The sequence below is a fragment of the Drosophila montana genome, unplaced genomic scaffold, assembly GCF_035044405.1.
Source record: "Drosophila montana isolate Dmon_TW-CO22-7 unplaced genomic scaffold, ASM3504440v1 contig_3733_1, whole genome shotgun sequence".
Classification (NCBI taxonomy): Eukaryota; Metazoa; Arthropoda; class Insecta; order Diptera; family Drosophilidae; genus Drosophila; species Drosophila montana.
Window position 1 is genome coordinate 6750897 of NW_026998620.1, and position 23351 is coordinate 6774247.

A 23351-nucleotide genomic window follows, 5' to 3' on the forward strand; every position below is an offset into this window, starting at 1 on the left:
AAGCTTGTATGGGCATTGGTGTAATTTAAGTTATATTACCTCAAATATTAACTTAAAATTTGTTTTTACACCCTGGTAGATGATATTATAATTTGGCATGATAAAGTTAATGCACAGAAGGACACATTACATTACACATTACTATAGGAATGATCGGTCGGGGTCGGGAATTAAATTAAAATTAATTTGTATGGACAACTTTTTCTTTGCAACTTTCCTATCATGCAAAGTGGCTACTTGAATGTCTCCGGTGTTAACGGTCAGAGCTTTATCGCGGCTTAGATATTGTATTTAAAAGGGTGTATATACCTATTGCAAGGGTATTGTTAATTAATGTTTGGGGGTACCAGGGGGGGGGGGGGGGGGTATACAAAAATGTAAGTGACAAATATTATTTCGCAGTAACAAAAACAAATATTAACATTTTTACAATTATAAGTCGGTACTGATTTTAAATGGCAATCGATTACGAAAGTGTCGTAAGCCATCTATATAAAAATGCAACTGATACAGCTTATAAAGTCTATAAGAACTTGGGAAATATTAGACAACGTGACACAGAAACTACTTGAACTTATCAGTGTTATTAAATTGAAGCTTAAGACCAAATTATTTGTAAATATTGACTTTTAATTAACAGTTATCAACAAAAGCACGGAAACAGACCAATTTTTTGAATAAATAGTCGGCGTATTGAGGTAGGAAACTATTCGCAAAACAGCGAACTATCCATCATGCTGAAGTACATCAAAATAGTTCTGTCAGTGCTCATACCTCTTGCTTTTGCAGCAAGTCTCGGAGACTCCGTGGGTTCGGCTGACGTAGAAATACCAGCATTTGTACAAACACTCAGGGAGCTTTACCGTGGACCACCACCAGGGCAGGTCGGCACCAAGCGATCAAATGTGGAGACGCGCTGGATTCTCCAAAAATTGGACAACTTTAACGACTCAAATGAGGAAGTGTGGTACGATGTAAGTACTTTTTATAATCTCCTGAAAGACAATGGTCCTTAAGAACCTTTTTTTTAGCGTGTACTGATTAACGAGGACTACTTCGTAGATGGTTCTCCAATCTTCATATACCTAGGCGGAGAATGGCAGATTGAACCTAGCGCCATAACATCAGGTCTATGGGTGGACATCGCACGCGAGCACAATGGATCTCTGGTCTACACTGAACATCGATTTTTCGGAGAAAGCATTCCCATTAAGTAAATTTCTCGACTCTCAATCTTAATACCTCAGCGACCCATATTAACTTAGTTCTTTCAACCCACAGACCCTTGTCAACTGCCAACCTCAAATATCAAAGTGTGGAACAAGCTTTGGCCGATGTGGTTAATGTTATCAACGTTCTTAAAACGGAGGACAAGTACAAGGACTCGAAAGTAGTTATATCTGGTTGTTCTTACTCTGCAACTATGGCCGTTTGGCTTAAGCTATTGTACCCCGACGTAATCGTTGGCAGTTGGGCGTCCAGTGCTCCATTAGAGGCCAAAGTAGACTTTAAAGGTGAATTTAACAGCCCCAAATTTGCCTGTTACTAGCTACGTTAGGTATGTAACAATTCCGCTGCCTCTTCTGTTCCAGATTACATGCAAGTTGTTGGCCAAGCATACAGGGAATTGGGAGGAGACTATTGCTACAACATTATCGACAATGCCACGTCCCAATATGAGAAATTGTTTGCGAGCGGCAATGGCACTGAGGCCAAGAAGATTTTAAACCTTTGTGACGACTTTGACGAGAACGACGAGCAGGATCAGTGGCAAATATTTAGCACGATTGCAAATGTTTTTGCTGGCATTGCCCAGTACCAAAAGTAACTATAAAACATCCAAAATATTTGCCAGCTATATGATCTTCTTTCTACGCAGACCCGAAAACTACGACTTGGCCCAATATTGCTCCGTTCTTCGGAGCTTTGATCCCGACGATGCTGTAGCAGTATCTAAATTCGTACAGTGGCGTCTCAATTACCCAACATGCGTTAATACCCGGTATAAGGGAACTGTTGCCTATTACAAATGGTCAATGGACAACTACGATGGTTGTGAGTAGAGATAATTATGACAAATTAACCAAGAACCTGAAAAGTAAATCATTTCTTCTCTTAGCTGGTCTTGCCTGGTTCTATCAAACATGCAGAGAATTCGGCTGGTTTCAGTCCTCTGGGAGCACAACTCAACCATTCGGCTCTTCTTTCCCGGCCACTCTGTACACCGATACCTGTCGCGATGTTTTTGGCTCAGGTTACTCGTCAGCGAGAATCGAGAGGTATATCAGGGCCACAAACAAGAAGTATGGCGGTGTGGATCCGGCTGTCGAGAACGTTTACATGACTCAGGGTGGACTGGATCCATGGAGCAAAGTTGGCGCTGGCCTGGCACAAAACGCCACCATTATTCCCCAAGCCTCACACTGCTCCGATTCGGGCTCAATCAGTGCCACGGACAGTCCTGGACTTCGCGCCGCCAAGGAGCGATTGGTTAAACTAGTTCGCGAGTGGCTTGCCTAACTCTATATATTTTTAATTTTACCTTATATTAATTGTTATATACATATATATATATTTTTTATTTGTTTAAGAGATGAATTTATAATTAATAAAACCAATATTTACTCAAAGTTTAATAATAAGCAATCTGTTAGATCTTATATGTTTGGGCCCACAAGTCCTACTAACAAATAATTAAAACGAAACAGATAATTTAAACATCTCCAATAAACACATAACAAATTCATCAAAATTCATGGAAACCCTCCACGCATGCAACATTTAGTATGGACCACAACTAATTTATAAAGACATGCAAAATGCCATTTGAGACGCGATTTAATCGTGCCGATTAAAAACTAAGCTTAGAATTTGATGCAATTGTCTACAACATTTTGAGTGCTATCAACTAAGGCATTCACAGAAATTTCTCCAAGAATTTTAAAGAAATTTGTTGCTTTCAAAAACCATTTAATTAAAGAGTAATTCGACTAAAACTTTTTCCGGCAAATAAATCCATCAAAATATTGGTTAAAGGGTGTGACCAGCTGGACAGTCCATCACGTTTACTTCCCGTCCGATGTACAGAAAAAGTCCGAATATATGGCATGCGAGACAGCGTTAAAAAGCCAAAAATGTATACACCCAATGAATTGCACTAAATTTAGGTACGTGTGCAGCATACCAAATACGATGGTCTATCAAAAGATGGCAACAGACTGCGGCTATTGAAAGACATTGCTACGATTTCGAAAATGTCATAAATCTTGATGGCAGCCAAAAGCAAGACGCGCATGATAATGATTCTTAAGAATGAACATTGCGCTACAAACAAATTGAATTTGTTTATAAATGGCATACAAACACAATTAATGAGCTGATTTCATATCATTTAAAATGTAACTGGTTCAATTTTCTGGGCCCTCAACGATTTCCGTTAGCGTACAGTACAATGCCAAAGTGTTGAGTGGCTTTTTGGTCAAATTATATTGGTATGCGCCAACGACACGAACAGCGAATACTTTTGGGCTTGAACTTGCATTTCTCACACATTACGTTGGCCTTTCAGTAATTTAATTGAAAACAACACAAACGATTTTCACTTTATTGTTCTGTGTGGCTTCGCTTGGTTTTCATGTGCTATTTGCTGCTTAGTCAATAAATGATACTATTTCTATATTTTAAACTAAATTTAATAAGAACCTCATCCGTCTTTGTTTTTTAACTTATCCGATTCATGGTAAATAAAAATATATGTAATATATTTAACACGGAGTTCCAGGCTTAAACCGGTTCGCTTTAAATTCAAATTCACCAATCTAAATAATTGCGATCAGGTTCCCTAACGACACAGTTCTCATCACAATCTCAAGGAATCTCGACAAGGAGATACCCTGTACTTAGAGTCCGTCAAGTAAAATATATTCAATACCAAAACAGAAATTCTAATTTGTTGTCGATATGTTTGATATAGGTACATAAGAAAAAAAGCAGAAAAATGAATTCTAGTTTTTGGAAAACTGGGTCAGTTGCCTAAAATCTTTAATATTTTTTAGACATAACGGTTCAGCTTCTCAGTCTGTTCAAAAATATATACAGTGAAGTCTTTTGGATGGAACGCGACGGTCAGGTAGCTTTTGTCTATTTAAATGTCCGCCCAAAAAAAGGGTGTTCCCCTAATGACCTAATAATCCGTTGGGAGAGTTCACTGAATATATACTAAATTCGGTCGCGAATGTAATACATATTTGAACAAGTTTGTCATGCCTTTTAAACGAGTTCGAAAGGATGCAGGGTAATACAAAAGATTATTCGCCGCTTGCGATGAGCCACTCAAAGAGCCGATGAAAAGACCATGCCATGCCGAAATGCCAGGGAATTAGTCAACAACGACTTGGGCGAACAATTTCGAGCCTGAGAACCAAACAATAAAATGGACGAAAAGACAAATACCGAATTACTTGGCGGCCAGCGCAAATAACAAATCAAAATCAGTGACAAAATGATTTAGGAACCAGGCGAAAAAGTTCACACGAAGCCCAGCAGCCAAAGTCACAGACAGAAATCACAGCAAATCGAAGCGACACACATACACACACACATGGTAAGTATTGCATCCTTTTGGCTGAGAATTTGTGGTGGCTGCCTTGGCAGTGTCATTGTTGCGATAAAGATCACAATGTGTAAATCATGGCGAAAAGTGCTCGGGCGATGCCGACGACCGCGCATTGCATAAACAAGTAGTCGAGCAAATGGATACAAGAAACAAGCCCCGGCAAAAAGAAGCTGCCCCTTTATTCATCGCCCACACATAAATTTGCCAGCTGCCAATTCAGCCGGTGTACATGGAGTGTACCACGGAGTTCTGCACATTGTCATAGATCTTCACAATATCCGCGTCTGCCTGCAGCGCCTTGAGGAACTGCGAATAGCGCCGCATTTGCGCCGCAGTCAACTTCTCCAGCGGCTCAGTGAAATAGTATCCAATTTCTGTAAGCAGTGGCTTGTAGCCGCACAGCCTGAGCTTTGCAGACACCTCTGGTATACCCTCCGGTTGGCACCGAAAGCATAGGGCGCCCATTTCAATGCTGACAATCTTGCAGCCTTCAGCCTGGCAAGAGAGCGCATCGCGATGCAGCTGCTCCTCCAAGCTAGCAAAGTCTATTGCAGTCTTGCAGGGCATAAGCACATGGATGAGGCCCATTTGCTTAAAGAGACCCGGCTCACTGTGCACAGGGCGAAAGCGTGATTTATATTTCAGCAGCACCTTGGACAATCGCTGCTTTAGTGCAACCAGATTGGCCGTGCTCACCTGACAAACCAGTGCCGCCTCTTGTTCTTTGTAGTTTACATGCAGAACACAATTCTCTCTCTTGCCAGAAGGCTCATCAGATGTGTTCAGCTCGAGCTCCTTGTATAGCTTCCTAAGTCGCGTCTTATTGTTTTTGATGATCGTCAGCAACTTTTCATCATTGTTTTTAGTTTTCGCAATGATTGTTTTTGTTGAGTCGACCTCGCGATCCAGCCCATTATGCTTCCCTGAGTCATTTATTTCTGTTGACTTTTGGGCCAACATTGGAGTCCTTTTCGATTTAAATGGCACCAAATTAGCTTCAAGGCGGGCTAATTTAAGTGAGTTGCTTGTGGCTGTTGCCTCTAAGTATTTTTTGTGCAAGAATTCCATTTGATTCTCGTCGAAAGTAACTTATCAATTTTGTTTCTTTTAAACACTGGAAAGTATTATATTTTTAAGTTTTGCTGCCGATTCTCGATTCTCGTTTTAAAATGAAGCTCAAACCTATGGAAAACATCATCTCTGGTTGACAAATAAGTGAAAGCAACAGTGCTAGAGAAACGTATACTTTATGTTAGCTCCCAAACTACCTATAGTTCCACCAGCTGATACATTAATATATTATATATATGATATAGTTAGCAAGTCAGTCATGTTGTTCCATCTATGTGCCTGTCTAGTCTCTTACCTCTAATGTATTCCTAACTAGGTAGCTAGTTTATATCTAAACAACGTTATTTTATCTTCGCCACACTTCGAGTTAATTTGTATTATTTTTAAGCAATAGCTTGACTTACCGTATCGGCTGCTGTCAAATTAATACCCAAGCCACCGGCGCGCGTCGAAAGTAGAAAAACAAATATATCGGCACGGGTTTGGAAATCAGCGACCATGTCGCGACGAGCTGAAATCTTGCTAGATCCATCGAGGCGCATATAACGATGTTTGCGATGCCACATATACTCCTTAAAAAAGAGAAGCAAGCATGAGCATAAATTTAAAGTATTTGCTATGTATTGGAGGCACCTCTAGTAGATCAATCATTTTGGTCATTTGTGAGTAGATGAGCACACGGTGACCCTCGGCCTTGAGGCGCGTTAGTAGACTGTCCAGCACAAACAGTTTGCCCGCATCCGTTATGAGTGTCTCCTTATCAGGGACCACAATCGACGACCAGCCGCTGCGCGGCTTGCACAGCGCCAAGCCAGTGCCCACAAGCTCTCTGCCCACGCTATTTTCGCACTGCAGGTGGCGAATATGCGTCCAGGCAGCGGCGCGACTTTCGCAACTATCAAACAGAAGTTGTCAGGCATTAGTTGAATTTACATACATTGACGTTCAAATATTGCTACTCACTATAAATGCCTATCGACGGCCTGAACACGCTGACCCAGCCCATAGAGGAATCGTGGCATCTGCAACGGTTCGCATTGATAGCGTTGCGGCTTGCGCGGACGATGCGGGAACTCGGGCAGCAAATGCAACGTAGTCATCTTGACATCGCTCTTAGTATTCGATTTCGTCTGCACCTCTACAGATTCCAGTTCCAGCTCCTGGTTTATACTCGGCTCTGCCTTCGTCTCCGATTGACTATCAGCATCAACGAGCGTCTCGATGAGTCCAGCTTTCTCCTTGAGTATCTTGGAGCGTGTCACACGATGCTCGATCGTTTCCTGCATGTTGACAGTGATATAATCCCCAAAAGCATAAACGCTGCTCTCGCGAGATGTCTGCAAATCAACAGAAGGAATCAAAAAGAAAGTCAACATATTTCTACACGTAAATGGCTGAATAGATACACATAGCTATTACATACATGCTCAATGTATACTAACTGCTGTGCTTATCGTTATCAGTTTTAAGGACTTTGCAGATATGGCATACCAAATATAAAAAAAAAATTTTTGTTGAGTATACGATACACATTTTTTATTTTTGTTGCTTTTCGCTCTATTTATCTTTCAGATTTAATCAAAAAATTTGGCAATCGATAATTATCGCTTTCAGGAAACAGTACGATCTATTAATAATTTGAAATAAACATATGTTCCAAATTTGACAATTGTTTTGTGATCTCTGAGGCGAGCATGGCAGACGGGCAGACGGACATGCTTTAATTGACAAGACTGCTGATGTTGAACAAAAATATTTATAGCTTATAAGCGGAGTACCATTTTATACACGTATTATTTCAGCGACAAAAGTCTCTGAGAGCGACGACTTTATATGTACAAGTGGAAATAGAAGCTGACGATGCTGAATCATAGGTGTCTTTTAGTTTTTACATAAGGCATACTTGATGCTCAATTCCATTATAAGCAAACACTGAATAATTTTTACAAAATTATGTTTACCATTCAACAAATACGTAAATGAAAACTTACCATTGCTGTAAAAATGAATTCCCTTAGCACACTGTTTGGAAGTAAGTAATCCGGCACAAGTTTGCTCTCCAGAACTGGTTCTAATAGTTGGTAACGTGGAGCACGTTGATATGGCCACCACTGACGACGATAGGAAAGTAGTGGTTGCCTGGCAAGCACGCGACGATAGTGCAACAAACTGCGAAATCAAATCAGTAGTAAAAAGTGGGAATAAAAAACATATTTTTACAAATTGAATGCTCACAAATCGATAAGTCCGTGCCAGGTCACATCCTCCATGTCGGACAAGGATAAGTCACACAGACGGGTAAAACCGAAGCAACTATTAACGTGCACATCATCGAATAGGGATCCTTGCATGTGCGCCGCCTTGAATATGTTGAAGCTGTAGAAGTATATTATGAAATGAAATGCAAGTCCACGATCGACAACTACTAACCGGTTATACAGGAGGTGCCTGCGACTCGGTAGAGCGCTGTGAAGCAGACCATCATTAAAGACCAAGCGCGGTAGAACAAACTCGGCGCAGCGCATGCTGAATGGACTCTTTGCATCTCGCCTTTCAAAGAGCTCCGGGTGATTGCAGACTTTGCGGAACTGCATGACAAGATTCATGAGGTTCGAGGTAAAGTTACGATCCAAAATAGAGCCATCCGCTGACGCAGAACTTGACGATCCGCCTTGGGCAACATGTAGCAGATCCTCGATGCGAATTTTTTGCTTTAGCGCCCTGTAAAGCAGCTTCTGACGTATTGTCAGCGGGCAATATACCATAATCTCAATCTTATCGGACAGTTCGTTCTCCACATCTTTCTTAATGCGCCGCAGCATAAAAGGCTTCAGTATCATGTGCAGGCGAGATATTTGACGCTCGTCTATGCCCGTCTTGTTCTCCGCATGCGATTCAATGTCCTTGGAAAACCACTCGTTAAATTCGTCATGCGAATCAAACAGCGTGGGCATTATGAAGTGCAGTAACGCCCACAGCTCAGCCATGCTATTCTGAATGGGCGTGCCACTTAGCAGCAAACGATTGCGACAATTGAAGCCTAGCAAGAGCTTCCAGCGCTGTGAGGCGGCACTCTTGATGGCTTGTGCCTCGTCCAGCACCATGTACTGCCACTTAATGCGATTAAAATACTTGTAGTCGCTGACAACCAGCTGGTACGAAGTAATCACCACGTGGAAGCTGGCCTCACGTGTGTGCAGGTGCTTTTGCTCCCAGAACTGGCGCAAAATTTTGCGCTCATTGGGTGATCCCCAGTAGGGCACCACATTGAAGTCGGGCACAAAACGTGCCATCTCCTGCTGCCAGTTATGCAGGGTCGAGGCGGGCGAGATAACCAGAAACGGGCCCCACACTCCGTAATGCTCCGCAATGTGGCATAGAAACGCAATCGATTGCACAGTCTTTCCTAGGCCCATCTCATCGGCCAGAATTCCACTGATCCCTTGGTCGTAGATATTAGCCAGCCAAGTCATGCCCTTGATTTGATAGCCTTTTAGTGTGCCCTTAAACATATTGGGTTGCGGCAGATCCTTCATTTGTTCACGCTCCAGCTGGGGCTGATGTAGCTCCTGCAGCTGTTCCATTATCTGCTCCTTCTTAAAGGGTACATCAAAGGCGCGTGTTTTGTCCAAATCGCGCTGCAACGCTGCCTCCGCATTGGCCTGCGCCAGCTGCTTCATTTCGCCTGCGTCGTAATCATCGTGGGCTGCCAGACGCGCGTTATGCTCCTCGTCCAGTTGGCTGAGTATGCGCAGCTGATCCGCCTCAGTTCCCTGGCCGAGTTTCTTGGACATAAAGTGAGCGTATAGCTCCGTTTGGGTAATTAAGAAGTTAAGTTTGCGCTGCTGGCGCTTCACCTCGATGAGCTCCACATCTTGTTTGCGTTGCTCCTCGGCCTCGCGTTCCTGTTTGCGACGCTGGTCGCGCTCTACCCGCTCATAACGCTTCCAATAGGTGAGCATTTCACGAGTAAGACGCTTGGCACGCCACACAGTTTCCTTCATGATACGCTGCGAGTTGAGTGCACGCTGGCGCACAACTTTTGCGCACATCCCAGCCACGCGCTTGCAGTTGGCCAGCATCTCTTTGTGGTTGTTGCTCTTAATGCGCTGCAGCCGGCCAGACTCCTTTTTGGACATTATTTGCCAGATGCGGCGACGGCGTGCAGCCAATACTTCGGGATTCTTGCGACGACGACGAACACGTGTCACTTGACCATCGGCCGCGCCTACTACATCCACCTCCTCTTCGATTTCTTCGTCCTCCTCTGGAAAGTCTAGAGCCAGGTTGGCCAGTTCTCGCTTGTAATCCACCTCACCGTTATCCTCATCATCCTCATCGTTGGCGGGCAGCGTGTCACCAAAACTGTATTTGCCCAGCTCCGAGGGCGGCACCTCGCCAGATTCCGGCGAGTCTAATGTCGTGCGCTTCTTGCGCCCGCGTCGTCGCTGTTTAACAGGTTTGGGCCCCGCCTGCGCCTCAGCCAAACGTGCCAAGAGTATCTCCTGCTTGGTGCGACGCCGTCGCTTGCGCACGCCAACTGTTGCCTGCTGGCGTTCAGCATAAACGTCATGATTGGACAGTAGGCCACTGCCATAATAGGCATATTGAGCGTTCTTTAATGCAAATAGTTATATATAGAGGAAATTGGCACTAAGTTCATATACATACTGTGGCCTTCTTGTAGTAGTTCTTCCGCTGGCGTTGTTCTTGCAGATGCTCGAGAAGCATTTGATTAATGTATTCATCCTCATCGCTTACCTGCTCCTCGCTCTCCGTGTCGCTAAGTATTATATCGTAGAGCCATTCCCGATCGCTGGTCAGATCATTAAAATTGTATATCTGCGTCTTGACGCTCTGTCGCTCTGTAAAGGTGAAAAATTAGAATCCACGTAAAAACATTACCTTTATACAACTACGATTACCCTCTTTGCTGCCCAGGAGACGGTTGCGGCGTTTCTTTTTTAATTTCATCCTTACCACGCCCACCCTAGTGGAGGAGTCGTCAGAATCAATGCAGGCCTCCTGGCTACACTCAACCTCGGTAGCAGTATCTTCACCGCTTTCACTGCTCAATGGCTGCTTGAGTGCCTGGCGAGCCATCTCCATAAACGGACGCATATTTAATGCTGCCTCGAGTCTCTGTATGTGCAACGGTTCGGCCATGAGGCGTGGCTTTAATTCTGTAGCTTTCGCCATGTTTCGTACGATTTATTTGCTTTGCGTAATCTTTTTTTTTTGCAAACTTTAGATGGCAGGCTTTCGACTTCCAGATGCAAATTTCCGTTAGCTTGGCGCTGCACTGGATGCTTCAAAATGAGATTCGAATGATTTCCAATTAAAAAGTATCACATAATAGAGAAAATTGCGCACGCGTTGCGTAAAAAATGCACGGCTGACCGTATGTTGCGGTACACACTTTTTTACTTGCCCACACGCTGCACACAAGCACATTTAGACGACCAAACAAATAATATTCTTCTCGACTCTTGTAGTTCATTGTTGTTGCTGCAGGGTTGCGTGCAGGGTTGCATGCGCTGTGGATACAGTGCTGGACAATCCATTTAAATAAAACGAGTACTATGTCACGGAGTGAATAATTCGATATATGTTAGGTTTATGTAAATCATGTATTTAATTCTAATTTTTAATAATATATTTTATTGAACTCATAGTTACAATTGTGTACTTAATCGGTAAGCAAACCAAAGCGCGTCTGACGCACGCATCATTGTGCTCACATATGCGCTTTGCACCACTGACAGCACCACATCTGGACATTTATCAACACTGCAGAAACCGGGACAGCCAAGCAAATCAGCTGTGAAAATGTATTGGCAAACCGGGCTTATCAAATCCTTATTAGATCCTATTAATTTAATTATAACAACAGACATAGCTGTTGTCATAGCCGATAAATACCCAAAGGCACGCCATCACTACCTCGTTCTGCCCAAGGAGGATATTGCTAGTATTTTTCAGGTAATAGTAAGGCGTACACAAATTTATTTAAAAACACATTTTGATTTACAATGTTTAGTTAAGCAAGAAACATTTGCCATTGCTGGAGGAGCTGCATCTGCTGGCCCACAATATCATTGAAATACGCGGCGAAAATTTTGAGAGTTTTCAAATTGGTTTCCATGCACAGCCGAGCATGCAACGGTTGCATTTGCACGTCATTTCAAAGGATTTTGTCTCAAGTTGCTTAAAGACAAAAAAACACTGGAATAGCTTTAATACGTCGCTCTTTATACCATACGAAAGTAAGTTGGCGAAACACCAAAATGACTTTAAATAAGAGTGTTTATTGCTTCTGTAATTGCAGCACTCTATGCACAGCTAAGCAACGAAGGCCACATACAATGTTTGCCCAAAGATATAGTTGACGATCTGCTTGCAAGGCCCTTAACGTGCAATCAGTGTACGTTTGTTGCCAAAAACATGCCATTGCTCAAGGAACACTTACAGGAGCACTGAAGACTGTAAACAAATAGATTGCAATAATAGACCGTGTCCATATCTGCGCAAGCATTTTCTTAAATGCGTGTGTGTGTGTTGTGTTCGTGTGTGAAAACCAGCTGTGAGGTTTATTCAACACTGTTGTCCAGTATTTTCAATCATTTTAGGTGCCGATTCCAATTGTTTCATTACTTTTAAATACTAATTTCTGCCATTGTACACATATATATATGTTCGTGTGCATAAATGTGTGTAAGCTTATATAGACCATTTTTTAGTTTTCGGTGAATTCCTAAAATTAGATGATTCCAAATGGGAAAACCAAACGAAGTTTATAGAAACAACTTGACATACCAGATGCAACAAGGCAAGGGACAACTAATAGAAACTGATCTAGCGTTGGTAATGAAGGATGCTTATCCAAAGGCGCAATATCATTTTCTGGTTGTCCCCAAGGAAGATATACCGAATGTTTGTGCTGTAAGTCTGTGAATATATTAATCTGTTGCTATGATAATATTTTTAGCGCTATTTAGCTGACCCGGGAGCACTTGCCGCTCCTGGATCATATGATGGATCTGGCCACTCAGATAATTGAACAGCAGAAATACGTGCCCTCCAGCTACTTTCTAATTGGATTCAAAATTGACGCATTCATGAACCGAATCGCTATGCATGTCATATCAAATGATTTCTACTCGGAGTCTATGCGACGCGTGAAGCATTGGAACAGCTTCAACACTGACGTGTTCCTCACTTACCAGGCTGTTTACGCCCTGCTCCGTGTACAGGGCTCCATTGAGCCAATGTCTGCTGAAAAGACTGAGGCATTACGCAACACTAAGCTATTACGCTGCAATCAATGCGATTTTGAAAGCGAGAGTTTGGTAGCATTAAAATGCCACTTGTTTGAGCATTGGAAGAAGCGAGAAGTTGAACTCAAAATAAAACAGCAAGTGGAAAACGTAACTCGCTTGCTAGACGAAGCTAAATTGGAGGTGAACCCCAAGCAAGAGCTAGTTGATGCTCCTCAAGCCATAAACGAGTCAACGTCGCAGATAACTAAGGAGAGTCAAAATGCTGGACTGCAGCCAAGCTATTCGAGAAGTGCTACAAACTCGAAACCAGACAGGCAAATAGAAAACTGGCGCAAAAACATGGGACAGCAACCGACTGATCTACAGCAACCGGCCCCAAATTCAAATACCTATCAGAATACACATTATAAGAAAGGTGGAGGTGGCCCGTATCACCCGCAGCAGGGTTACGTAAACTTCATTCCTGGCCAGAATGCAAATTCCAATTATCAACCGCCCGAATTTAGACAATTCAATCAGCAGGCTGCAAATGGGCCACGGCCGAACTCCAGCCCGCGTATAAATTTTCCGAATTCCGGATCTAATCTACAACAAGCCAATGCCAATTTAAATTTTAACAGGCATCCCAATGGGCAGGACCCTCGATTTAATATGTATAGACCAAATTTTTCCAAGGTTAATTCCAACAATTTCGTACCACCTAATGGGCAACATCACCAGACTCGACCCCGATTCAATACGGTTAAGCAGTCAACAAGTATGGAACAAGGTAGTTCTGCACCTCGACATAACCAGACACAAAACAGCTTTGGATCTGGCCCAAGTAATCACACATCTAACGCCATGCAAGTCCGACCCAAATTCAATCCAAAACCTCAACATAACCAAGCCCAAAACACGGAAACCTTGAATATTCAACAAAATCAAGCAATGTTGAATAAGCCTAATGCAAAGCCCGAGTCTCAGCAAAGTATGGGTCCGATACATCCATCTGTTAATATTTGCAACCCTATTTCTGAAGATCAAGGCAATCAGCGCAAAGGCAAAGGAAACCCATTTAAGAAAAAATTTGTTAAGAAACAAAACGAAAATCCTCAAAAGTCATAAGGATTGCAAGCATCCAGTGATACTACAAACTTTCTGGATATGTTAGCTCTCATCTATTACAGTATACATATATGTGTATATGTATACATAAAATCTTGCTATAAATATAACAGTATATTACCGATTTTGCGGAAACCTATATTTTCTGACAATGTCTATCAAAATGGATTTATAACATTTTTTTTTTAGGCAAGATTTTATTTATATTACTTTTTGACAATTTTGCGTTATTTTTCTGTTTAATTTAAATTTATCATTCAATATCCTTGCCATACTATTGAATTCTGTGAATTGTGAGCTTAATGAACAATGAAGATTTAAATAAAATGTTAAATTTACTTTTTAAAATATGGTTTTTTACTCGATTTACACTATAATTACGTTTTAACATAGAATTTTAAATGGCAAAGACCACGCATTATCATAAGAATTAAATGCTTTTATATAAAGTATTTGCTTTTAGTTCCGGTACGGCAATGAGTACATTTAGATAAAAGTAGGGTAGTCCATTAATAGTAGGGTAGTCCACTAAATAGAGTGCCTAACTGACGTTTTAAACATTTAAAGTCCCTTTTATGCAAACATATCTTCACTCTGCTCAAAGTTGCTAGATAAAAGTAACAACATATCAGATAATTATTAAACCAAATATATATATATTAAAAAAATATATAAATATGTGTACATATATACATACATATGTATGTATTTACACATAAGCAGGTACATACAAACACGTACGCCGCTTGCTGCGGCTGTTTAGTCCAGTGTTGCCAATGCACCAATCGTAATGCTAATGCAGATCGTAAGCTGGTAAGTTTTTAGCTGTACACTTTTAACTGATTTAACTATATTTGGGTAACTCATGGACATACTGATGGGCATAGCTAGATCGAATCAGCTGGTAATGCCGATCAAGAATATATATACTCCATGGGATTGGCCTGTTCTATACACAAAAATTATACGCCTTTACCCATTTTGAATGAGTTCAGGGTAAGCATGGAAACTGTAAAGCCACGTCAGCAAATTCGTCTAAATTGCTTTTTGTTTAAATATATGTATATACATACATATGTATGTATATATATGTTTGAGTATAGTGACGTCAACTGGATTCCTATTTCAACAAATCGCAATTGTATTTGTGACGCAGAAAAGCGAACCAATTGGAATCTTGTTGGTTTTGTTACTCGTTCGCACAGTTTCACAACACTGTTTAGTCGCATTCACAAACAGTTGAGTGTGCCAATTCTAAGTGTTCAGTTCCATAACTCGATTTGCTGCTGTTTTCTGTAATACATTTTGTCTGCGATGCAGGAGGACGAGAATGACGTGGAATTTCAACGTGGTGAACTCACCCGGAAAATGGAAGCTGGGAAGGACGTTGTTATTCAGACCGATCGGGCAGCGGTGCTGCGTAATGTGGATTGCCCGAAAGCGGAATATCATTTTGTTGTTTTGCCCAAAGAGGACATAGCAAATGTGACTGCGGTAAGTGAATGTAGATGAGATACCTGTTGTACTTTATATATACATTTAAATTGCAGCTAAAACGGGAGCACCTGGCCCTTCTGGATCACATGATGGATCTAGCTAACGAAATCATTGAGCAGCAGCCTCTGCCCTCCAGCAATTTTCGGGTCGGCTTCAAAATTGACGCGTTTATGAATCGCTTAAATATGCATGTTATTTCGGATGACTTCTATTCAAGCTTCATGCGTCGCATTCAGCACTGGAACACGTTTAACACAGATTTGTTTATAACTTTTCAAGCTGTATACGCACTTCTGCGCGTCAACGGATCTGTTGAACCCATGCCCGCCGATAAGGCGGAAGAATTGCGTATGGCCACGCCTATTCATTGCAACCAGTGCAGTTTTATTACTGATAATTTTAGCAAATTCAAGATTCATTTATATGACCATTGGAGAAAACGACAAAATGATCGTCTAAGCAGAATGGGCGTGGCAAATTTGTCGCAATCAATTGGACAAATGCATTTGAATGCCAACAGCAACATTTGTGGATATGCACCACCAATGCGCAACCCATTTAATGGAACTGGTGATGCTATGGGGGGATGGACTGATTTCTTTATAAAAAACTTTCCAGGAACATTTGGACAACAACATCGACCAAATATGATTATCCACAGACCATATCATATGAATAATAATGCACCGTCATCATCTCAGGCAAACCTTAATCAGATGCATTTCAGGTTCCCTAACCCAGGAGTACACAAAAATCGTCTCGACTACAGGCAGGTTGTTAAATCTAAGCAAGCTGCTGAGCAGACGAAGGCAAATCTGTCTGTCAACACAGCTAATAAGTCGAATGGTAATGCTACATCAAACATATGCCCCAACAAAAATATCGGATATATTCCGCATTATGTTTCGGAGCACTCACAACATAATCCAATCGATGGAAAGCCGTTCATCAAAAAGAAATGGAATAACAAGCCGAAGAAAAAGAACCAATGCCCGCCAGATTCCCAGACATCCAGGGGTAAGGATACCGCACCTGGCGAGGCCTAACTTGTTTGAGATGATTCTTTTGCAGAAAATATTCGACTGCTGTTCAGAGCGTCCTTAATATTATCCAAATACATATACAATATTTCAATTACTATGAATATTACATGTTTATGTTATACAAGACATATTCATGCATGTAAAAAAAAACGACTTACAAAATTGTATTAAATTAATCGAAATTAAGCGATTCTTACCCCAACAGGTCTTATTCAAAACATTATTAATATCTGATAGGGCGATAAGCATATTTATCAAATTTGATTTTATGTAAAATTAGACGCCATAAAGCGAAAAATATGTTTATGTTTGTATAATCTTCAATTTAGTGCCAATAATTTTTTGATACTGATAAGCAGAATATAGCAATGTTTTTGGAGAGAAATGAAAATTCATTTAAATCCATATCAAGGATTCCAAATTAGGGAATCTATACTTATATTCGCTCATAATTTGTAAGCTCTGCACCCATTGAAAATTTGTGAAAAGAGTATAATGTGAATGGGTACAATGAATGGTTATGAAAGAGGGAGAAAGATACATATCCGACCTCATAGAGTATACATATTCTTGGTCAGCATCAAAACTCGAGTCGATCTAGCCATGTCCGTCTGTCTGTCCGTATGTGTGAACGCGTCGATCTCGAGGCCCATGAGAGGTAGAGACTTGAAATGTTAATCGTAACTCCTAGATTTTGAGCATATCATTAAGGTATTAAGAGCTAGAGGTCACGAGGTAACTTCTAGTATAATATACACAGATTATATTTAAATCCCGCGCCTTATCTATATCCAATTGGGACCAAACGAAAACAAGCTGTTGTGGTAGATATATAGCAGAATAAGATTTAGTCCAGAGTCACGAGGCAGCAAGAACAAAGCGCAGAATTTCTGCACACGTGTCTTTTTGTCTTTATCGAATTCTATAAAATAAAATTGCACTTGTATTGTATGCTGTGCTGTGTGTGCTGCTATTTTAGTTCAGTTTTTTTTATTCCATATTGATCCAATACTCAATATGGCTGTGGGTGCGAGCTCGACGTCAGCAGAGTGATATATTATCTTAATATCTCTTTACCAATTAAATATGTAGGTAAGCAAGTGTAAAGTTTGAGCTATCGAGCGTGTAGCTTCCATCTTGCTTTGGTAGATATAGGTTCAGGGTATCCCCTAGTCGGGCACTTTCGACTAAGGAACTCATCTTCTCGACATAATTAAAACAATTTTTCAATATCTTGTTAATTTTTTGATAAGTGTAAAGTAAAACATAGAACTGCCTTTTGCTTAAATTTAAATAAAATTATTTGGTCGAGTGCTGGAAAACGATAGTTTGAATTTCGCAAGCATCACTGTCAACCCATCGGTACAGCATTGCCAACACAGAAGCAGAATTTCAAAGTATTGTGGCATAAATGTACATAATTTTGAAATATACCTACTATATTACCTGAAGAAGAAGAATAATATTACACTATTAATAATTACAACTGTTTCAGACACAATATTAAGAAAACATGAGAGTCTACTTTATAATTTTATTTTTTGGGCTTAAGCTCATCTGCCATACATATACCCATCAAGTGCGAATTGGCAATTAATGTATCTGAGTAAGTTAATGTGTATATCATTAAAATTTGTTTCATTTGCTACTATAAATTTTCCATGTCAAAAGCCTATAACTTGTCATCTTTCTCTCCATAGGTATAGCGGGCAGGCTGGATAAAGAAATATGGTTGGATTATACCGTTCTTAATAAGCAGGGTAAAAACTAAATACAGAAGGTAGATGCCCATGGAGAATATGCCAACCGAGCGGCGAGCATTATAATTTAATACCGCTGTCCACAGCAGCGTTGAAAAGAGCCCGAGAATCAGCAAGACGAACGCATTCTCACCATACTTTCCGTGCATTTTCTCAGCTGTGACAGAGCCGCCGGTTAATATCTTGGCTGCTAGCGCAGCGCCAGTGCCAAGGAGTACACTAAAGAATGGACTGCCAATGGTTGCAGCATACGCCATTTTTTCATACCCAAGCATAGCCATTGAAGTATTGGTTACCAGATTGCCGAGGGCGCTGGCAATGGCTTTTACAGTGGCACCCATGAAGTCGGATTCAACGTTTAATATGCGGCCACACACGTCCATTATCAGGGTTATTTCAGAGGCACACTGGAATGTCAGAAACATGGATCCAGTCAGATTCATGATCGTATACAGCCAATGATATGCTGGCGGGGCAGCGGTCCTCGAGTGACAGAACACGAATATGGAAATGGGCACCGTTACAGCAAAGGAGTAAAAGCCGTATATGGAAGCATCAGGTATATTTGAATACCAGAGCCTCGAACTTTCTCTGAATATTAGTGCCTTGCCCATTGTGATTGTGATCGCCGGATTAATGATAATATGTAAGCAATTGAGCAGCTTACTCCAGCCATTCAAATCCTTCTCATAATCCACCAAGGGTATATAAATCGCACATATTATTACAACTGGAGCCCTGGTAATATAAAAGGTACGCATGAGCATGTTGGCTTTACGCCAATCAGCTAAATCAACGGGCCGGAGTGCGTAGAAGAAGTCTTTGAAGAGATTTTGGTTTCTTCTCTGGAATACATTATATACAATGCTGCGATTGGCCCTCATGTCAATCCTTCGCCGCTTGGTAGGACGCTTAGTCATGTAGGTGAAACTTGATTCGCTACTCATTGAGGTTGTCTTACGCTTAAGTATATCCACTCGCTTGTCGAGTTTGATCAAGTTGTATTTCTTTTCAAGGGCCATGCGCTGCTGTTTAACATCTTGTGTTTGTTCTAAACTGTCCAGAGCGTCTATTTGGGCTCTCAAGGCTGAGAAAACGATATGTGAGTTAACCAAATACAGAAAGAACTCGTTAAATGCGCTACTCACATCCAATGGCAACATGCATGAGATACACATCAAGGACGGTGACCACCAAATAAACGATGTAGATTAGCATTAATATGAAGCACTCTGTAATCGAAACCCTATCGCCAGTGTATATCATATATTCCAAAAGCGTCACGCCTAATATCAAGAAAAGCAAGTCTCGGACGATGCTGTACGAGCTCATTTTAAACGGACACAGATAGCAGATCCATCCTCCCACAAACATGACCACAAACAATGCCGCCGAGAGGCAATTGGCAAATACGGGCACATTATCCCTGCGAGACGTCAAGTTAGTTAACAATTCTGGACTTGTGTTGCCAAATGCCAATATCGTCACGCCAGCCAGATGCTCGTTCATGTGAAGCATTCGCGAAACGACCTTCAACGCTGGACTGTAGTAATAATGGACCGCATAGGCGAGGCAGATCAGCAACTCGAAACAGAAAAAGAAGAAGACGGACACGAAGACTAGCTCCTGAAATTGGTTTTTGCATTTGAAACCACAGGCTAATAAATGCATGTATGGCACGAAGTTCGTTCCATATACGCATTTATTGGCTTTCTTGACAAATTCGCATCTCTCTTCATACGGAAAATTCAGCACAACAAAACAATTGACATTTGACCAAAACATATCGAACTCTTTGTCCAAGGAAGTTCGTGTTTTGTTTACTTCCATGCTATCCAATTTAAAACTACCTACGGTGTATAGTATTTGTATTTGTTTAATTATGTGCTTATATCTAATATAATTTCCTGCTGATTGTATTTGACTTGAAAATCATACAACTAAATTTGTAGCTTAGAATGTTGATGTCAATATATGTTTTCGGCATTATTTCAAAATTATCTACATATGGTGGTTATATTATTAGACTAGAAAAAAATACATTTCAAGACTCGATTCAATGTCTTAATAAGCGATTTTAATGCCCCATTGGTTGTTAAAAAAAATGTTAACGAGAAAGAATGACTGCTTCAGCACCCCGAAGATTTAATAGCCTTGCATACATTTCCATACAACTTAATTTTCGACCGATCGTTCCTATGGCAGCTATATGATATAGTGGTCCGATGTTGATAGGATTTTGCATATATATGGGGAGCATAGTAATATTAGATATTATATTATTATTAGATAAACAAAAAAGTTTTATATACAAGAACTTACTTTTCGACCGATTGTTCCTATGGCAGCTATATGATATAGTAGTCCGATCCGGCTGGTTCCAACATATGTACTGCGTGTAACAGAAAGACCGAAGAATGCTAAGTTTCATGACGATAGCTTTAAAATAATACCCTTTGCAAGGGTATGAAAAGAGTGCGCCAATATAATTTTATTTTTAATATTATGTAATTATGAAATGGCTTTGGGCCAATTCAAATCTTAGGAAACGTAAACGGTACGTGGTCGCTCAATTTAAAGTTCACTTTCTAAGCAGTTTAAATCAGGAAAATTATTGGCCCACGGCTAATTAAGCGCACCAAGGGCAACCGAGGCAGCACCCAGGTGAAGCACAAACGGGGGTTGATAAAATATAAATTATAATCCCTGTTAGTGGGCAAAGTTTTCCGATCGTCCTGCTCCTGCGAGAGTTAAGCGTCAACGGTCTCCAGTCAGGCAGTTCAAACTGTTTTCTCTTCCAGTGGGAGACCCTTCGCTTCTTGAGCTCTTTAAGGCATTTGATGATAAGGATTTGAAGCGATTAGCCAGCAAGCTAAATAACTGCATTTACTTAGCTCAACTAACGCGAAAAACGCGTGTGTGGCGGAAAAGCCTCCACGAAAATACTTAACACTGATGCTAAAACACATGAGCCAAGTTTTAACGATTTTAAAGATAAAAGAACCATGTTACAGAGCTAACTAGTCGAAAGGCTACGGACAGACGGAAGGACAGACGAAGTCGAAGGTCGAATACTGTGTGTGATATAAATAAACACCAATATAATATACCACATTGTTGCCATTTTCATAAGGTACAAGGTATAAATAGTTGCAGTTACGATTTCTTTTTAATCTAAAATAACAAATGACAAACAGAAATTAAAAATTATTAATTAATTCTCAGTATAGTCGTTATGAAAGTCTTGCTTCACACTAATCAACTAAGCACTCGGGTGCAATTATTTCAAGGACACTTGACTTAATTCATCAGTTTGCCGGCAATTTGTTTGCCACCTTCGCTCATGCAATTAAGTTTTAATATTACAAACTTGAGCGCTGTATAGACTAATCCACTTGACGCTGTAATGAAGTAAATTTTTAGCCCTGGCTGCTAAACTCCGAGGCAAAAATGACAGCTCTGGCCAAATTGAGAGATATGTGTGCGTTTAACAAGATTCAAGGTAACAACCCTGAGACAAGGCTGTGGCAACTCTAAAGCACACATTTTTGTTGTTGTTGCTGTTGTCATTGTAATGTGAACTTGACGCCAACACCTGCAAATGTGTTTGTGTGTCACAGTGTCAAGGTGTCCGCAGAAAGCGTTTCAATGTTTCTCTCAAACACGTCAGTTTCCGCTCATTTTCGGGGGTGGCTGCCATTGTTAAAGCAAGCTCCAAGCTGGTTCCATTTACCATCTGGCCATCGGCTACGCCATCAAAGCTGCCTCCTAGCCCATTGAGCGCTGTCGAAGCCTTGCCACCTGTTACGAGTTGGCTCTAGCAACAGGATGCCATTCATAATGGACGCTACTTTTGAGCCAAAAAGCGCCAGCTTGCGCTGAGAGCGAGACCTGCGCCGTGCGCATGCTCCAGAGTAGCAAAAGTTTCTACCATTCGAAATGAGAAACTCTTTTAACTGGCAATACGTGGGCTTTCGAGGGTTTCAAGCACTGTGCCAACGATCAATTGCCCCCTCGCCTCCTGTTTCATAAAAATAGATAAAAAAACATTTCCCCTTCTCTCTTAGCCCCCCACTTGGGCGTTTAAAGCCTGATCTGCCTGAAATATTATAAATATCGCATCCAAATGAAATATTCTGCATCCGTACTATAGGAGAGCCTAAATACCATATTTGATTTCTCTAGCTCTTCTAAGCGCCTAGATAGCTAAAAACCGGATTTCAATATCGATTCTTATCGATTTCATGGCAACGTCGCAAGTTATCGATGACTGACAATAAACTTTATCAGCGCGGGAAGTAGGAGTTCAAATTTTCAAGCATTGGGCTCTTACAGTCTAATATCGACGCGATAACTCGGGCAAACGGACTTGACTCAATCGACCCAGATATTGATCGGGAGTCTCCGAGACTTGCTGCAAAAGCCAGAGGTATGAGCACTGACAGAACTATTAGGATGTATACTTTGATGATGGATAGTTTGCTATTTTGCGAATAGTTTGCTACCTAACAAAAAATCGGTCTTGCAGGTTACTATTACAGATAAGATTGAATTAAGAGCAAATATTTAAAAATTGTTAAGTCTTTAACCTCGTTTATATAACACTGATGAGTTCGAATGGTTACATTTTTACATCACGTTGACTAGTACAGTAGTTACATCATGGATGAAAACTTTAGGGATTTATTATTGAAACTCTAGCATTTTGAGGCTGATAATTGTTTTGACTGGAAAACTTTAGGTGAATCTCCTTAACGTTTAAATAAATTCTAGCTGATGACTATTTCGTATGGTTTAAACCACGTAAACCTTAAGATTGCCATTAAAAGTTTAGTTAATATTTATTTGAATTGGAATAGAATATTGCACTAAGGCCAAAGCTGATGTAGGCTGGTTGTCGTTTAATGGAACCATCTAAAAAAACTTAACTAAATTGTCAGATGTCCTGGTGAAGTACAGTGAACTTCATATAAATAGT

The 23351-nt window shown here is 40.9% G+C and overlaps 6 protein-coding genes across 8 annotated transcripts in view; 3 read left to right on the top strand and 3 right to left on the bottom strand.

Moving 5' to 3' along the window:
- The window catches only part of Ino80 (chromatin-remodeling ATPase INO80), a 43547-nt gene extending 32367 nt beyond the window's left edge, over positions 1-11180 (bottom strand). The window contains exons 1-9 of the mRNA XM_064693163.1: positions 11106-11180; positions 10612-10995; positions 10358-10551; positions 8117-10302; positions 7922-8062; positions 7678-7855; positions 6650-7023; positions 6320-6581; positions 6091-6258 (exon numbers count right to left, since the gene is read on the bottom strand). Of these exons, the coding sequence (XP_064549233.1) occupies positions 6091-6258; positions 6320-6581; positions 6650-7023; positions 7678-7855; positions 7922-8062; positions 8117-10302; positions 10358-10551; positions 10612-10885 (3777 nt within the window). The 5' untranslated portion in view covers positions 10886-10995; positions 11106-11180. The remainder of the gene's footprint in view (positions 1-6090; positions 6259-6319; positions 6582-6649; positions 7024-7677; positions 7856-7921; positions 8063-8116; positions 10303-10357; positions 10552-10611; positions 10996-11105) is intronic.
- LOC135436789 (putative serine protease K12H4.7) lies at positions 718-2630 on the top strand. The gene is made up of 6 exons (XM_064694510.1): positions 718-974; positions 1032-1213; positions 1282-1514; positions 1593-1824; positions 1880-2055; positions 2120-2630. The coding sequence occupies exons 1-6, from the start codon at positions 735-737 to the stop codon at positions 2518-2520; spliced, it is 1464 nt and encodes a 487-aa protein (XP_064550580.1). The 5' UTR covers positions 718-734; the 3' UTR covers positions 2521-2630.
- LOC135436242 (uncharacterized) lies at positions 4753-5783 on the bottom strand. The gene has a single exon (XM_064693786.1). It carries the CDS (start codon positions 5681-5683, stop codon positions 4832-4834), a length of 852 nt encoding a protein of 283 aa, XP_064549856.1. The 5' UTR covers positions 5684-5783; the 3' UTR covers positions 4753-4831.
- A 303-nt stretch (positions 11181-11483) lies between the features above and the next one.
- Positions 11484-14073, top strand: Aptx (aprataxin). Its single transcript, XM_064694906.1, has 5 exons — positions 11484-11668; positions 11727-11952; positions 12015-12163; positions 12458-12628; positions 12685-14073. The coding sequence occupies exons 1-5, from the start codon at positions 11516-11518 to the stop codon at positions 14071-14073; spliced, it is 2088 nt and encodes a 695-aa protein (XP_064550976.1). The 5' UTR covers positions 11484-11515.
- Positions 14074-14757: 684 nt separating this feature from the next.
- On the top strand, positions 14758-16831 carry LOC135436224 (aprataxin-like protein). Of its 2 annotated transcripts, XM_064693761.1 has the most exons (3): positions 14758-14886; positions 15394-15567; positions 15624-16831. In XM_064693761.1, the coding sequence occupies exons 1-3, from the start codon at positions 14773-14775 to the stop codon at positions 16614-16616; spliced, it is 1281 nt and encodes a 426-aa protein (XP_064549831.1). In that variant the 5' UTR covers positions 14758-14772; the 3' UTR covers positions 16617-16831. The 2 variants fall into 2 exon arrangements, with proteins under 2 accessions (XP_064549831.1, XP_064549832.1); XM_064693762.1 differs by lacking the exon at positions 14758-14886 and having other exon boundaries at positions 15295-15567.
- A 1302-nt stretch (positions 16832-18133) lies between these two features.
- Positions 18134-20302, bottom strand: LOC135436717 (putative sodium/calcium exchanger 7). 2 transcript variants are annotated; one of them, XM_064694411.1, is made up of 3 exons: positions 19731-19853; positions 19522-19588; positions 18134-19460 (listed from the first exon to the last, which is right to left on the bottom strand). In XM_064694411.1, exons 1-3 carry the CDS (start codon positions 19731-19733, stop codon positions 18286-18288), a joined length of 1245 nt encoding a protein of 414 aa, XP_064550481.1. In that variant the 5' UTR covers positions 19734-19853; the 3' UTR covers positions 18134-18285. The 2 variants fall into 2 exon arrangements, with proteins under 2 accessions (XP_064550481.1, XP_064550480.1); XM_064694410.1 differs by having other exon boundaries at positions 19522-20302.
- Positions 20303-23351: the final 3049 nt, after the last annotated feature.

Excerpts from the sequence above, each read along its gene's own strand:
- LOC135436789 (XM_064694510.1), top strand. The coding sequence starts at position 735 with ATGCTGAAGTACATCAAAATAGTTCTGTCAGTGCTCATACCTCTTGCT. Across the intron at positions 1,515-1,592 it reads GGCCAAAGTAGACTTTAAAG|ATTACATGCAAGTTGTTGGC; the intron begins GTGAATTTAACA and ends CTTCTGTTCCAG. Across the intron at positions 2,056-2,119 it reads AATGGACAACTACGATGGTT|CTGGTCTTGCCTGGTTCTAT; the intron begins GTGAGTAGAGAT and ends TTCTTCTCTTAG.
- LOC135436242 (XM_064693786.1), bottom strand. The coding sequence starts at position 5,683 with ATGGAATTCTTGCACAAAAAATACTTAGAGGCAACAGCCACAAGCAAC.
- Aptx (XM_064694906.1), top strand. The coding sequence starts at position 11,516 with ATGTATTGGCAAACCGGGCTTATCAAATCCTTATTAGATCCTATTAAT. Across the intron at positions 11,669-11,726 it reads ATATTGCTAGTATTTTTCAG|TTAAGCAAGAAACATTTGCC; the intron begins GTAATAGTAAGG and ends TACAATGTTTAG. Across the intron at positions 12,629-12,684 it reads ATATACCGAATGTTTGTGCT|CTGACCCGGGAGCACTTGCC; the intron begins GTAAGTCTGTGA and ends AGCGCTATTTAG.
- LOC135436224 (XM_064693761.1), top strand. The coding sequence starts at position 14,773 with ATGTATGTATTTACACATAAGCAGGTACATACAAACACGTACGCCGCT. Across the intron at positions 14,887-15,393 it reads CTAATGCAGATCGTAAGCTG|GAGGACGAGAATGACGTGGA; the intron begins GTAAGTTTTTAG and ends TCTGCGATGCAG. Across the intron at positions 15,568-15,623 it reads ACATAGCAAATGTGACTGCG|CTAAAACGGGAGCACCTGGC; the intron begins GTAAGTGAATGT and ends TTTAAATTGCAG.
- LOC135436717 (XM_064694410.1), bottom strand. The coding sequence starts at position 20,203 with ATGGAAGTAAACAAAACACGAACTTCCTTGGACAAAGAGTTCGATATG. Across the intron at positions 19,461-19,521 it reads CATGCATGTTGCCATTGGAT|CCTTGAGAGCCCAAATAGAC; the intron begins GTGAGTAGCGCA and ends TCGTTTTCTCAG.